The 15,708-nt window shown below is 42.9% G+C and overlaps 1 protein-coding gene across 2 annotated transcripts in view; it reads left to right on the top strand.

Moving 5' to 3' along the window:
* Positions 1-6,142: 6,142 nt before the first annotated feature.
* LOC143282675 (vitamin D 25-hydroxylase-like) overlaps positions 6,143-15,708 on the top strand; it is a 56,771-nt gene continuing 47,205 nt past the window's right edge. Inside the window, exons 1-2 of one of the 2 annotated variants that reach the window (XM_076588346.1) lie at positions 6,143-6,274; positions 8,110-8,879. In XM_076588346.1, coding sequence (XP_076444461.1) covers positions 8,492-8,879 — 388 coding nt within the window. In that variant the 5' untranslated portion in view covers positions 6,143-6,274; positions 8,110-8,491. The remainder of the gene's footprint in view (positions 6,275-8,109; positions 8,880-15,708) is intronic. The other variant, XM_076588345.1, reaches the window with a different exon arrangement.

Raw genomic sequence — 15,708 nt, 5'->3', positions numbered from 1 at the left:
TACCGATGAAATCAGTTCGCTTTTCTTTCCCCTAACATATGCAAGCACGTGTGCGCGCTACACACACACACACACACACACACACGTGCGCGCGCACGCACGCACATACACACATATATAAATACAGTCATGTTCATACGCAAGCACACACACACACACACACACATGGAGGTGCGTAGCCTCATAATATTGACAGTTCACTGTGGACATCAATGAAGGTGTGTGGTTTCATGACAATGACAATTCCCTGTGGACAATGGAGGTGTGTGGCCTCACGACAATGACAACTCCCTGTGGACAACAATGGAAGTGTGTGGCCTCACGACAATGACAACTCCCTGTGGACAATGGAGGTGTGTGGCCTCACGACAATGACAACTCCCTGTGGACAACAATGGAAGTGTGTGGCCTCACGACAATGACAACTCCCTGTGGACAATGGAGGTGTGTGGCCTCACGACAATGACAACTCCCTGTGGACAACAATGGAAGTGTGTGGCCTCACGACAATGACAACTCCCTGTGGACAACAATGGAAGTGTGTGGCCTCACGACAATGACAACTCCCTGTGGACAATGGAGGTGTGTGCCCTCATGACAATGACAACTCCCTGTGGACAATGGAGGTGTGTGCCCTCATGACAATGACAACTCCCTGTGGACAATGGAGGTGTGTGCCCTCATGACAATGACAACTCCCTGTGGACAATGGAGGTGTGTGCCCTCACGACAATGACAGTTCCCTGTGGACAATAACGGAGTGTGTGGCATCATGACAATGACAGTTCCCTGTGGACAATAACGGAGTGTGTGGCATCATGACAATGACAGTTCCCTGTGGACAATGGAGGTGTGTGGCCTCATGACAATGACAACTCCCTGTGGACAATGGAGGTGTGTGCCCTCACGACAATGACAGTTCCCTGTGGACAATAACGGAGTGTGTGGCACCATGAAAATGTCCAGAAAGAAAGAGTAAATGCTTACCATAAAGTTCAGAAAGAGAGCAACCCCACTAAATGCTCACTGTAATGTTCAGAAAGACAGAAAGCCCACTAAATGCTCACTGCAATGTTCAGAAAGACAGCAACCCCACTAAACCCCCCAGAAAGAAAGAGAGCAACCCAGTAAATGCTCACTGCAATGTTCAGAAAGAAAGAGAGCAACCCCACTAAATGCTCACTGCAATGTTCAGAAAGAAAGAGAACAACCCCACTAAATGCTCACTGCAATGTTCAGAAAGAAAGAGAACAACCCCACTAAATGCTCACTGCAATGTTCAGAAAGAAAGAGAGCAACCTACTAAATGCTCACTGTAATGCTAAGAAAGAAAGAGAGCAAACCACTAATTGCTCACTGCAATGTTCAGAAAGAGAGCAACCCAATAAATGTTCACCGCAATGTTCAGAAAGAAAGAGAACAACCCACTAAATGCTCACTGCAATGTTCAGAAAGAGAGCAACCCAATAAACGTTCACCGCAATGTTCAGAAAGAAAGAGAACAACCCACTAAATGCTCACTACCCCACTAAATGCTCACTGCAATGTTCAGAAAAAGAGAGAAACCCACTGCAGTGTTCAATAAACGACAGCCAAACGTGTTTATTCTCGATTGTTATGTTTGTAAACAAAAGATGTGTACGGACTTCCCGCAACACACACATTGGTTTTCGTTTTTTTCCCCTTTCCTTAACTCTGGTCTTCCTTGTCAGTTTTTTTCCTTGCTTATATACTGAACGCACAAACACGCACAAGGGCGCGCGCGCGCTCTCTCTCTCTCTCTCTCACACACACACACACACGCACACACACACACATTCTCTCTCTCTCTCTCTCTCTCTCTCTCTCACAAACACAGGGGCACACTCATACTCTTTCTGACTGTCACGCACACCGACAAACACTTTCACTCGTACGTGCACACACATTCGTTCACTCGACACATGCACACACGCACATACACACAAACACACACTCTCTCTCTCTCACACAACCACACACACACAACAGAAACAACAAAAAACACTACACACAACCTTTTGTCATCATCCCTGTACTGTTTTTCTCTCTCCATCACCTTCGTTGTCAGAGACAGACAGACAGACAGACAGACAGAGATTCGGAGGAGACCGAGAAATACGACAGTAACATACTGTGATACTTTGTGCACAGCAGCTAAATGCGTCAAATATATCCATAAAGAATTACGTAACTACTTCAGCAGTTTCACTGTCTTCGATCAAACGAAATTTCGAACAACGCCTACTTGTTCAAAACGTTTACCAGAGTGTTAAATCGTCTCCGAACTCCTTCTTGGAAAATAAAAACAAATAAATTTCAGCAGTATAGCGGTTATAAAATAATGGTCAACGGTATCGTTTGAACAGATAGTAAGGTCAGCGTTTAAAATAACAACAATTCAACTTCTAAAACCAACAAGCTGATAGGCTTCAAGGGACATAATTCAACTGAAACTGAACAATACTTGAAAGGAATCACGAGTGTCGAGCGCGTCGCGCCTGTGTGGTACAACAGAATCCTGACCGCCTTCTTTCAAACACTCGTATGGAACTAAAAGGCGTGGGCGTGTTTGTACGAGTGTAATATCAAAAGTTTACGGATATATTCTAGGAATCAGGAGAAACGTGGGCGTTTCTGTGTGAGAATGCAAACGAAAGTTGATGGATATACACTGTTCACAAAAAGTTGAGGAGCACCTGGGAACTTGCACAGTTTTCTTCTTAAGGGCAAGGAGAAATGATTCTGGATCATTGGGAAACAGCGATAAGCCCAGATGCAGCCACGGTGATGACTGCCACTCATAACCAGAGATGCTGTAGCGCATGTGTGCTCCCTTTTTTTTTCGATCCAAAACTACAAATTATATAATGGCTATAATTTGTGGCTGAAACATCGATTTTTCAAGCGTATTTTTCAAGGGGTATATATACCTCCCGATAGTGCTACATACCTCCCGATAGTGCTACAGTTCATAGCGCAACGCGTCGTTACCACTACATCCTAGAGTGTTTCGCGTCGGTATCACTGCTGTTTTTAGTTTTGTCGTATCAATAGCGCTACGTGTCAAAACGCGCTACTTTACGTGTCAAAAAGCGCTACGTGTTAAAATGCGCTACTTTACGTGTCAAAAAGCGCTACATGTTAAAACGCGCTACGCTACGTGCCTGAAAACGCGCTACGCTACGTGTCAAAAAGTGCTACGGGTCAATAGAACTAAGTGTCGATTGCATTTAAAAAAAATTTTTTTTAATCCAACCTATGGTTCTTTTTCGCTACGTGGCAGTAGCACTACCTGTCAATATCGCTACGTGTCGGCAGCGCTATTTTTGCCAGCCTCCCAGACACTTACCCCTAAGTTTCACTGGCGCTGTATAACGGATGTAGCATGCAACCAACGAACAGCCTTGCACTCAGTGCAGTGCAATCCGTGACCACTGTCTCCCCGTTCTGTGTGCTTCTCCCTCTGAAGGAGGGAGGGGGGTGGAAGGGGAGGAGGGGGGCGGAGGGTGGGGGCGTGGGGGTTCGGGGTACTGGAGTCTGAGGGTGGAACAAGAAGAAACACTTTGTAAATACTTTGAAAAGAAATTTACCATTATATCCTAAAAGATTTGTTTCCATCTTTTACAACAATAACAAACAAGAGAGGCAAGGCCTTCAAGACTCACTTGTGATACACTTAAAAAAAAAAAAAAAAAATCCAAGCTTTTTATGTATTGAGTATAATTTCAAAATGTAATGTTTAAGATGAGAAAGATCAGTTTAAAGCAAATTAACTCCCCTAGCATTACAGAGTAATTTCCCTTTTTTACTGTCTGCACCAAAACGTTTGCAAAATAAATAAAATTTCCATGCTTAGCAAAAGAAGTTCCTGTTTGAACAAAAAATGATAATAATGACTGCTCTAGCTGTTGGGTCAGAATATCAGATCAAAGTGCCAAGTTTAGAGAATACAAAAAATATAAACATAACAGTAAATGCAGCTTGCATATAATTAGGCTTCATTCTTTATTTTTTTGTGCCCATCCCAGAGGCGCAATATTGTTTTAAACAAGACGGCTTGAAAGAACTGAATTTTTCCTATTTTTATGCCAAATTTGGTGTCAACTGACAAAGTAGTTGCAGAGAAAATGTCAATGTTAAAGTTTACCACGGACACACGGACACACAGACACAGACACACACACACACAGACAACCGAACACCGGGTTAAAACATAGACTCACTTTGTTTACACAAGAGAGTCAAAAATCAAATCCAGTTTAGCGTGATTGCGACACTTTGGAGACGACTCCCTTTGAAATATATCTTAAGGTACACGGGCAGTATGATGTGATGATAATAACAATAATAGTAATAGTAATGGATACTTGTTGAGGGAGCTCAAAGCGCTTAACAATAAACATTAAACACTGTAATACACACACGCAATAACTTACAAAAGGTACTGAAAAGAAAAAGAAAAAGATTTAAAAGGCACAAAACATATTCAAAGACTACGATTATCACATTATTCAATCACACACACACACACACACACAGAGTGAGAGAGAGAGAGAGAGAGGGGGGGAGGGAGAGAGAGAGAGTTTGCATGGCTTATAACTGAATGTCACTGGTAAGATATGGAAGGTCTGTGCATACAGACGTTTTGAATGGAATCGTGCCTGTAAACCATGTCAAGCATGAATACCAACGAAGGTCCAGGTTGATCTGATCTAAACAATTAAAAAAAAAACTATCGGTTTCAATACTCCACGACAAGTTCCTAAATTGATGAAGGATCAACGTATCAGAACAAGTCGCTATAAATATGTTGTGTACACGTATAAGATTTTTTCAACTCTACCAAAGGTTAGAAATTCGTGAAATCAATCATACTTAATGTTGGTAATCAAGCAGTGCAGCAACACCTCGCCTAAAACGTGACAAAATTTAATGTGCAACGAGCAGACACCTGCCGCTTACAGTCACACACATTCACACTTCTGTGATAACAAGTGTTGTTTGGTTCCTTGTTTTTTGTTGTTGTTTCTACATGTGATTCAGTTCTGTGCTTTTGATTTATAAGCCGAAAGAGGCTCGGTCACTGGCGATATCACTGGGCTGGGAAGGAAGAGGCACAGGTACTTCTTTCCTGCAGTTTCAATCAGTGTTTTTCTTTGTGTATTCCTATTTCATGCAGCATTCCGCAGTTCAGAAAAGCAGTCAATTTTGAAATGACACAAATTTCAGTCATTTTTGAAATGACACACATTTTCAAACATTTCCAGAAATCAGTGACCGCATCCCTTTTTTTTTTTTTTTTTTCTAGAGATATCCATGCTGGCATCAGAACATTCCGCAGAAACCCTGCACAGCAGGTACACGCAAAATGGAATATGCTAATTTCCAAAGGAAAAAAAAAAATCAAGTCTGTCGGTGGTAAATGGCAATAGTAATTAACCCAGCGGGAGGGTGGGGGGATTTTTCATAGTTATTTTCTTGGGTGTTGTGTTAGTAATCATGATTCAACTGCCTGAGAGAGAGAGAGAGAGAGAGAGAGAGAGAGAGAGAGATGGTATAGAAAGCACAGGATTATGACACCAATGCACGCAGTGTGAACGTTTCGTTGACACACTTTTTAAAACAAAGACGTTTTCACTCTCCCCTTTCAGGTTTCTGCCCAGCTCCATCACCGCCACCACAGGCACCGACGTTCATTAATTCATCGACATTTATCTTTACGGAAGGACTTTCTGGAAACATAACCGAAGCGCAGTCATGGTTACTGCTGTCACGTTCAGTGATGCCAGTCTACTTCGGTGTCTGTACATCACATTTTCTGCATCAATCCGAAAACACAGCTGCATGAACGCACAACAGCAATAATTATCTTTATTTTTTACACCCAGCCCCTGTGTCGCCAGGAACCGACGGATGGTGGGGCGATGGCGGTGATGTTTTTTTAAAATTTTATTTCATGTGCCTGTGCTGTGCCCTCTCCCCCCCTCTCCACTCCCTTCCGCTCTGTTCTGCCGACACCACCATACCCACTTCCTTCCACCCCCACACAACACACGTGGGAGAAGTGAGGCTGGGAAATCTTTATATAAAGGACTTCCACCAGCGCCTGTCTGTTGTGCTGTGTGGACCTCGCCAGTGTGTTGAAGTCCACGAGAACAGTGTGTGTGGTGAGTGAGTACGAGAGTGTCACATCGGCTTGATGTGTGCGTGTAACAACTTTCTTCGGATCCCTCTCTCGGCATAGCCTCCACAGGTAAGACTCGGGGAAAGTTGCATTCCGAGGCTCGAGACTTCAGCAGGTGGTTTGCGCGAAGTAGGCTACTTTGAAGTCAGAGTGGCTCCAGGAATTTGGGATGCTAGAGTGGGACATCACCAGCAAAGTGATTACCACGTGAGTCGTGGTCGTATTTCCATTGAAGCGATTCCTTTGAGAAACTCCGTGTCCAGCATCGGTGTGTTGACGGGTTAGCCTTGGTAGGCGCAGGGAAATATAGAAATTAACAGGCATTTATCAAAAAGGGGCGATTTTCACTTTTTTCTCTGAAGTTTGGATTGACTGATTGTTTGATTGATTGAGTGTGTGCGTGTGCGTGCGCGCGTGTGTGTGTGTGTGTGTGTGTGTGTGTGTGTGTGTGTGTGTGTATTTGAGTGAGTGAGTGAGAGAGAGAGAGAGAGAGAGAGAGAGAGTGTGTGTGTGTGTGTGTGTGTGTGTGAAAGCTTCTTTCACCAACGCTTGGTAGAACTGAACCCGAACGCACTATTGCTCGGTAAGACAGGTCCGTGCAATGCATGGATCAAACGGAGTAGTCTACCGCGTCTGGCTCAGCACTGCAATGATTCCCGGTGAACCCAGTCACGGAAACACTTTATGGATTTACCAAAAGACCACACACCATTCAGCTATCGTTATTCGTGACTTCGGTAGCGAGCGACTTCCACCAAACTAACAACACACATCGCTATAATCTCTAACAGAATCCACCAATCTTCGCGGGTCGCGTTCATTGGAAGAAGAAGAAAAATTTCAAGGAAAAACAGGACCAGTTTCAAAAGAAAAAATGTCGACTGCAATAATGAAAAGGGATTTCTTGCTGACGAAAAAGCGTGGAAACTGGCATTATACCGCACTCGAATATCAATGAGATCACTTAAAACTTGATGGGATTCAAGTTCATTCATTCATTACCAAAACACTAGTATCAAGCTTGCATTTATCAGTACTGTACACACACACACACACACACACACACACACGAACACACAGAGCAATTCTGACCGTGGACGTTTTTGTTTTTGTTTTTTTTTCTTCCTACTTTTTAGTAATCGGGTTTTTTTCTTTTACATATAAAATTTTGGACAAAACAGGAATCATCGACAGAAAAAAGCGGCGGCAGCCGATCATTCACAGCAAAATCTGCGGATGCACAGCGTGATTCAGAGGAAACGGGCGTTGTCAAGGTTCAGACAGGGTTGTCATCATTATTGTTATCATTGTTACTATATACTTAAAATATGTTTTTGTCTTCATTCTTCCTTTTCTATGTTTTCTTGATTTTCCACCCCTTAAAATGGTATCCCGTCAACACACACACACACACACACACACATACACACACACACACACACACACGCGCGCGCGCGTGCGCGCGCGCACACGATGATGACGACGGAAACTACCATCAACAGTAACACCAAACCGTCAATAGCAAACAGATAATGAAATCGGACACAAACTCACAGATGAGTATGGACGTCTTCACTCTGCACGTGAAGCGGTGACAGGGACAGGGGTGCCGAGGGGCATTGAGCTGGAAGGCGTGGGGTGGGGGTAGTGGAGGAACGGAAGAGAAAACGGGGGAGGGATGGGCCGGGGTGGACGCGTGGATTTTTAAGCTCAACAATGATGATAACGCAAATATCATTATAGTTATTGTTGTTGTTACTGTACTGCCACTCCCTATATGAAAATGCGCTGTTTTATTTTCAGTTATTTTTTTTCAGTTATTTTTCGCGCGTTTTGTGTGTGTGTGTGTGTGTGTGTGTGTGTGTAGCTTCCAGCAGACACAGACTACTTTTTTTCTCCCTCAGCTGAGTGGGAGAGATTTTTTTTTTTTTTTAATTTCAGAGAAAGACGTAACCATGTGACGCACCTGTTTGCATATTCACCGAGACACAAACGCGTAATACATTTCATTCTTTCTTTTCGTTTTCATCCGCTGACACAAGGAAGGTAATCACTTGCACTCTCCCCCTTGTTGTTCTTGATGATGCCGCTCCTGTGCCGATTATCCCCCTTCATGGAACTCGCGGTCGCAATCCATCACCCCAGTCACTGACCCCACCCATCCTCTCCTTGTAGCGTCTCGGTTGTTGTGCCCCCGCGAAATGTTGGTCTGAACACACACACACACACACACACACACACACACAAGAACCACAAAAAATACCGGGTTATTTTCAACCTTCAGCCATGTCTTCAAACGTGAGCCAAGCAACAAACGACGCCGCCACCCCCTTCATCACAGACATCCACGCGGGACCCATCCTGGTCGGGGTGGTCGTCTTCCTGGGAACTCTCTACCTCCTCAAACTGTTCCGCGCCGAGCGGCGCTACCCGCCCGGCCCTCGCGGTTGGCCGCTGCTAGGCTACTTGCCGATCCTGAGGTCCTCCGACAAGCGGCGTCTGTTCGCCGAGCTGCGGGCGGAGTACGGGGATGTGTTCTCGTTCAAGCTGGGCTGCCGGCTGGTGGTGGTGGTGAACGGGTTTGACAGCGTGAAGCAGCTGTTCCTGCAGCAAGGCGGGTCCTTTGTGGACAGGCCTCAGGTGTTCACCTTCACCCACCTGGGTCAGGGCAAAGGTGAGAGGCCGTGTGTGTGTGTGTGTGTGTGTGTGTGTGTGTGTGTGTGTGTGTGTGTGTGTGTGTGTGTTTCAAACGTCATTATCTTGTCTGTGGGTCTTGTTTGTCTTTATTTTGTGTGTGTGTGTGTTGGGGGGCAGGCGGAGTGGGATAACTCTTGTCTGCCTATGGTGGTGGTGGTAGTTGTGTGTGTGTGTGTGTGTGTGTGTGTGTGTGTGTGTGTGTGTGTGTGTGTGTGTGTGTGTGTTGATTGTTTCAAACCTCTTTGTCTTGTCTGTTTCTTTTGTTTGTGGGGGAGGGGTGGGGGCTGGTTTAAAACGCTTGTCTTGCCTGCCTGTGGTGATGGTCGTAGTTGTGTGTGTGTGTGTGTGTGTGTGTGTGTGTGTGTGTGTGTGTGTGTGTGTGTGTGTGTGTGTGTGTGTGTGTGTGTGTGTGTGTGTGTGTGTGTGTGTGTGTGTGTGTGTGTGTGACAGACAGACAGAAAGACAGACACAGAGACAGCGCATTTAGAGGGAGGGACGAACGAACGAACGAACGAAATTTTATTTTAGGGAGGGAGGGAGGGAGGGAGAGAGAGAGAGAGAGAGAGAGAGAGAGAGAGAGAACAGACAAAAGAAGCGTGACGCATCGTGAAAATCTGCCAAGGCCTGTTGCTCTTGGGCTGTATTCAGCAACATTGCCTTTCTTAAGAGACTCGTATTATATCTATGTGTGTTTCGCCACAATCCTTATCTTACAAAGAATCCTGCATCCACTGAATGCCGCTGTTGTTTATTTTATGTAAAACACAGCTGCCTGGCTGACTGTCTTACCAAGGAGGTACAGACAGACAGAAAGACAGAAACACAGGGTAGACGAAAAAACAGACATATCAGACAGGTAGAAATACAGCATAGAATAGAATAGAATAGAATAGAATGTCTTTATTACCAAGTGTACCGGGGTCACAAGAAATATTGGGGGGGGGGGGGGGGGGGGGATAGTACATAACAAGATACGAACATAAATCGAAAATCATACACAAACACAGATACAGTAGAAATAAGATACATACAAGTGCATATCAATATAAAAACTTGTGCATACTCACGCATGCACGCACTGCACACACACACACACACATATATATATATATATATATATATATATATATATATACATACATATATATATATATATATATATACACGTTTGAACAGAAGCTGCATATTACACACACACACACACACACACACACACACACACACACACACGTTTGAACAGAAGCTGCATATTACATGTGGATGGGGCTGATGACTAGATATTCAGGCAGATGGTTGTTGATTGCACAATTCTATTTATCATACTGGATTTATTCGAGAGACAGGGTACTGACTGCTTTGGGGAAAAAGCTATTGGCGAAGCGATTAGTTTTCGTCATTATACTTCTGTACCGTCGACCAGAGGGGAGCATCTCGAAAATCCCAAAAGCTCGATGTGATTCGTCCTGGCTGATTGATTTTGCTTTTTTGAGTAGCCGCTTATAATATATGTCTTCTAGAGAAGGTAGATCAGCCCCGGTAATCTTGGTGACAGTTGTTACGATTCTGTTAAGGGCTGCAACTTCTGCCTTGGAAATGTTTCCATACCAAACAGTAATAGCAAAGGTTAGCACACTTTCAATGACTGCTCAGTAGAAATCAACCATGATTTCTTTTTAATTCCGAACTTTTTGACGCGCCGAAGAAAGTACAGGCACGGTTGTGTTTTCTTAACAATTTTTTCCGTATTTTTCTCCCATTTCAAATCATTGGAAATGATCAGTCCGAGAAATTTAAAGTCGATGATGATCTCTACTTGCTTGTCTTCAATGACAAGTGGTAAGGGGTCAGATCTGGTCTTCCTGAAATCTAGAATGAATTCTTTGGTTTTTGATACGTTGAGTTCTAAGTTGTGTCAAACACGAAATAAACAGGACAGCTATCCCCGTGTCGCCATTGGTCGGCGCCATCTTGAATCATCTTGTGCATGACAGACAGACACAGAACCGAAGGAATGTATTTACTGAAGCAGTTTGAAACACTCAACGTCACCCAAAGGTCAAAACGGACTGTGCAGACGACGAACACAATACCCGAATGGTTAACTCTTTCCATACGAACGGCGAAAGAGACGACGTTAACAGCGTTTCACCCCAATTACCATCATCAAAATATTGCAAGCGGAAGGCTCTCGTACTGAAGACGTGAATGTTGACAAAGAATTCCACAATTCTGACGACGGAAACTAAAGGTTGGGTCATTCAGACACCCACTGGACATCCGAGGGGTCTGTGTAGAGGAGAAGAGAGGACTGGCCGTACTGAGTGAGTTAAAGCGTTGGACTTTCAATCTGACGGTCCCGGGTTCGAATATCGGTAACGGCACCTGGTGGGTAGAGGGTGGAGATTTTTCCGATCTCCCAGATCAACATAATGTGCAGACCTGCTAGTGCCTGAACCCCCTTCATGTGTATACGCAAGCAGAAGATCAAATACGCACGTTAAAGATCCTGTAATCCATGTCAGCGTTCGGTGGGTTATGGAAACAAGAACATACCCAGCATGCACAGCCCCGAAAACAGAGCATGGCTGCCTTCATGGCGGGATAAAAACGGTCAAACACGTAAAAGCCCATTCGTATACGTACGAGTGAACGTGGGAGTTGCAGTTCACGAACGACGAAGTGCTGGGCAGACAGTTATGTAGACACATGACAGGTAGACAGCTGTGAATACAGACATAACAGGTAGACAGCTGTGAAGACAGACATAACAGGTAGACAGCTGTGAAGACAGACATAACAGGTAGACAGCTGTGAAGACAGACATAACAGGTAGACAGTTATGTAGACAGACATAACAGACACATGATGTAGACAGACATAACAGACGTATGATGTATGTAGACACATAACAGGAATATGATTATGAAGACAGACATACCAGGTAGATAGTTATGTATACACACTTAACAGGTAGACAGTTATGAAGACAGACATTCCAGGTAGACAGTTATGTGGACGCATAACAGGTAGACAGTTATGAAGATAGTTATGTAGACATACACAACAGGCAGACAGTTACGAAGACACACATAGCAGGTACTTATGTAGACACATAACAGGTAGACAGTTATGAAATAGTTATGTAGACATACACAGCAGATAGATAGTTATGTAGACAGACATAACAGACACATAATGTATGCAGACACTTAACAGGAATATGATTATGAAGACAAGTTTCAAGTTTTAATTATCCTTTCACTCCGATTGGAGTATGGAGGATTACTGCAAAATATATTACTGCAAAATAATGTTTTCATGCCCAAAACAAATATTTCCAAATACATAAGAATGTCACATAAAAGTTGAGAAAACACACATGTTAGTTTCAACTCCAAAAATGTAGCTTGGCAACATTTGCAAATCTGATCATCTTACTTACCGCTAAAATGACTTTTTTTGCCTCCTTTGAGCACATTACAAAAATTAAAACACGATTTTGGAGACAAATATTTTTTTAGCAACATATCTATTTCGTAACTAATCATAATTGGGACATTCCATTATAAAATGAAACTCATCCCCAATCACAGACATGTTACAAACCTTACAAAGCCGTAACTCTCGTGGTATACCTTTGTGCCTCCCTGTTTCTATTTCAAGCTTATGATTACTACTTCGAAATCTGAAGAAGCGTAACGTAACGTAATTATCAGGCATCTGACTTATATACCAGGAAGATAGTTATGTACACACATATAACAGGTAGACAGTTATGAAGACAGACATTCCAAGTAAACAGTTATGTAGACGCATAACAGATAGACAGTTATGAAAATAGTTATGCAGACATACATAACAGGTAGACAGTTATGAAGACGGACATAGCAGGAAGACAGTAATGTAGACAGACATAACACACAGGTATGAAGACAGACATAACACATAGACAGTGATGTAGACAGACATAACAGACAGGTATGAAGACAGACATAACACGTAGACAGGTATGAAGACAGACATTAGACGTAGACAGGTATGTAGACAGACATAACACGTAGACAGTTATGTAGACAGACATAACACGTAGACAGGTATGTAGACAGACATAACGGATAGGTATGAAAAGACATAACAGGAAGACAATGATGTAGACAGACATAAGACGTAGACAGTTATGTAGACAGACATAACGGACAGTTATGAGGACAGACATAACACGTAGACATTTATGTAGACAGACATAACTGGCAGGTATGAAGTCATACATAACAGGCAGATAGTTATGAAGACAAACATTCTAAGTAGACAGTTATGTAGACGAATAACAGGTTGACAGTTATGAAAATAGTTATGCAGACATACATAACAGGTAGACAGTTATGAAGATGGACATAACAGGAAGACAGTAATGTAGACAGACATAACACACAGGTATGAAGACAGACATAACACATAGACAGTGATGTAGACAGACATAACAGACAGGTATGAAAACAGACATAACACGTAGACAGGTATGGAGACAGACATTAGACGTAGACAGGTATGTAGACAGACATAACACGAAGACAGTTATGTAGACAGACATAACACGTAGACAGTTATGTAGACAGACATAACAGGAAGACAGTTATGCAGACAAACATAACACGTAGACAGTTATGTAGACAGACATAATAGACAGGTATGAAGACAGACACAACAGGTAGACAGTTATGAAGACAGACACAACAGGCAGACAGCAGAGAGACAGACAGACCGACCAAAGACTTTGCATTCGACAACACGTTTACCAACTTTGAAGTGACTGCTCTGAGGAAGAGGACTATTCTGCCATTGTCATAAGAGTTAAGTTACACACACACACACACACACACACACACACACACACACACACACACACACACACACACACAGAGTTACATTATACACACACAGACACGCACACACACACAAACGCACACACACACAAACACACACACACACACACACACACACACACACACACAGAAAGAGACACACACACACAAAGAGAGTTAAGTTATACACGTACAAAGTGAAATGGACTTAACGCTCCATTACCTTAGCACAGCCCTGAACCCAACGCCAGAAGGTATGACCATGCATATCTTTCTCCCTTCCTCAGCACGTGCTCTCACCCAAAGACACTGGTGTCGATGTCTCACCTGTGAACGTGGGCGGACTGAGTGGTCAGGGGAAGTGAACTCACTGCAAGAGTCCGACCACCGGCCAGTTGTGTTCCCTTGTCTCATAGCACTCAGGTCCAGACATTAAAAAACAAAAAACAAAACAAAACAAAACAAAACCAAAACCCCCAAAAAAACCCACAAAAAAACAAACAAACCCACTATGATTAGCAGTGTACTCCCACATGACACATTCTTCCCATCCATTCTTCAAATGTTTCCGATGAAATTTTTTTTTTTTTTTATATTTTAAGAAAACCTACCCTTTCCCCCGATATATATATATATATGTATATAAGTCAAACATGTACAAATCATGGGAGCTGGTGTGTGTGTGTGTGTGTATATATGTATATAAGTCAAACATGTACAAATCATGGGAGTTGGTGTGTGTGTGTGTGTGTGTGTGTGTGTGTGTGTGTGTGTTGGGTGGGGGCGTTGAGGCGTTGACTCCTTTCGACCCCAACTGTATGATTCTCGGGAAGGGCGCCACAGAGAGGGTTTAGGATGCCGGCTGAGACTGTCTCTCTCCCCTCCCCCACCTCTGAAGCTGTTCGGAGATGTTCCGAGATGTTCCTTGTTTTTATTTAAAAAAAAACAACTTTTGGATTCAGGGAAATACCTACCTTGTAGTGAACTTGGACCGTACGTTCCACATTGTGTTCCCTACTAGCCTTCTGTACCGTTAAAAAAACATATATATATATATATATACACATTATTTTATGAGTTTCAGTTTCAGTTTCAGTAGCTCAAGAGGGCGTCACTGCGTTCGGACAAATCCATATACGCTACACCACATCTGCCAAGCAGATGCCTGACCAGCAGCGTAACCCAACGCGCTTTGTCAGGTCTTGAGAAAAAAACAACAACAAAAACACAAACAAACTAATAATAAAATTAAAAAATAAATAAATAACTAAATAATGATAACAATAATAATGAAAATAAAATAAATGAATAGATGAATAAATAAATAAATAAGACAACAATGATGATAAATAAGCAAATAAATGTAAAAAAAAAAAAATTATGATATGTACAAATAACCTGGAGGGGAGGCGGGTGCGGGAAAGGGGGGGCGGAGGGCAGACAATCGTCTGACAAAAAGGTGAGAAATAGAGATGGAGGGGAGACTATTTTACATACATACATATATATATATATATATATACAGAGCGAAGTTCGGGGATATATACTGAGAGAGAGAGTGAGAGAGAGAGAGAGAGAGAGAGAGAGAGAGAGAGAGAGAGAGAGAAAGAGAGAGAGAGAGAGAACTGAATGACTTAATAATTAACTATATAAAAAAAAAAAAAGAGAGAGAGAAAGAAAAGGCGTTCGACAATCGTCAATTAAAAAAAAAGAAGAAGAAAAACGCAAACTATTTATTTGAATATCCATTTCTATCATCAGACGTTGGTTTTAACGAAGCACAGACCACTTTCTCCAGTAACTGTTGGTGTTAATCGAAGCTAAACAAACAAACAAACAAACAAACGAGTAAGAACGAACACACCCGCGCCTCAGTTTCGTCTCCAGCCGGTAATTCGATGTCAGTGTGAAAGACGCGCTTGCTTTTCCAATGCATCGCTAACA

The sequence above is a fragment of the Babylonia areolata genome, chromosome 6 (genome assembly GCF_041734735.1).
Source record: "Babylonia areolata isolate BAREFJ2019XMU chromosome 6, ASM4173473v1, whole genome shotgun sequence".
Classification (NCBI taxonomy): Eukaryota; Metazoa; Mollusca; class Gastropoda; order Neogastropoda; family Buccinidae; genus Babylonia; species Babylonia areolata.
This window is presented reverse-complemented; position numbering and strand designations above follow the sequence as displayed.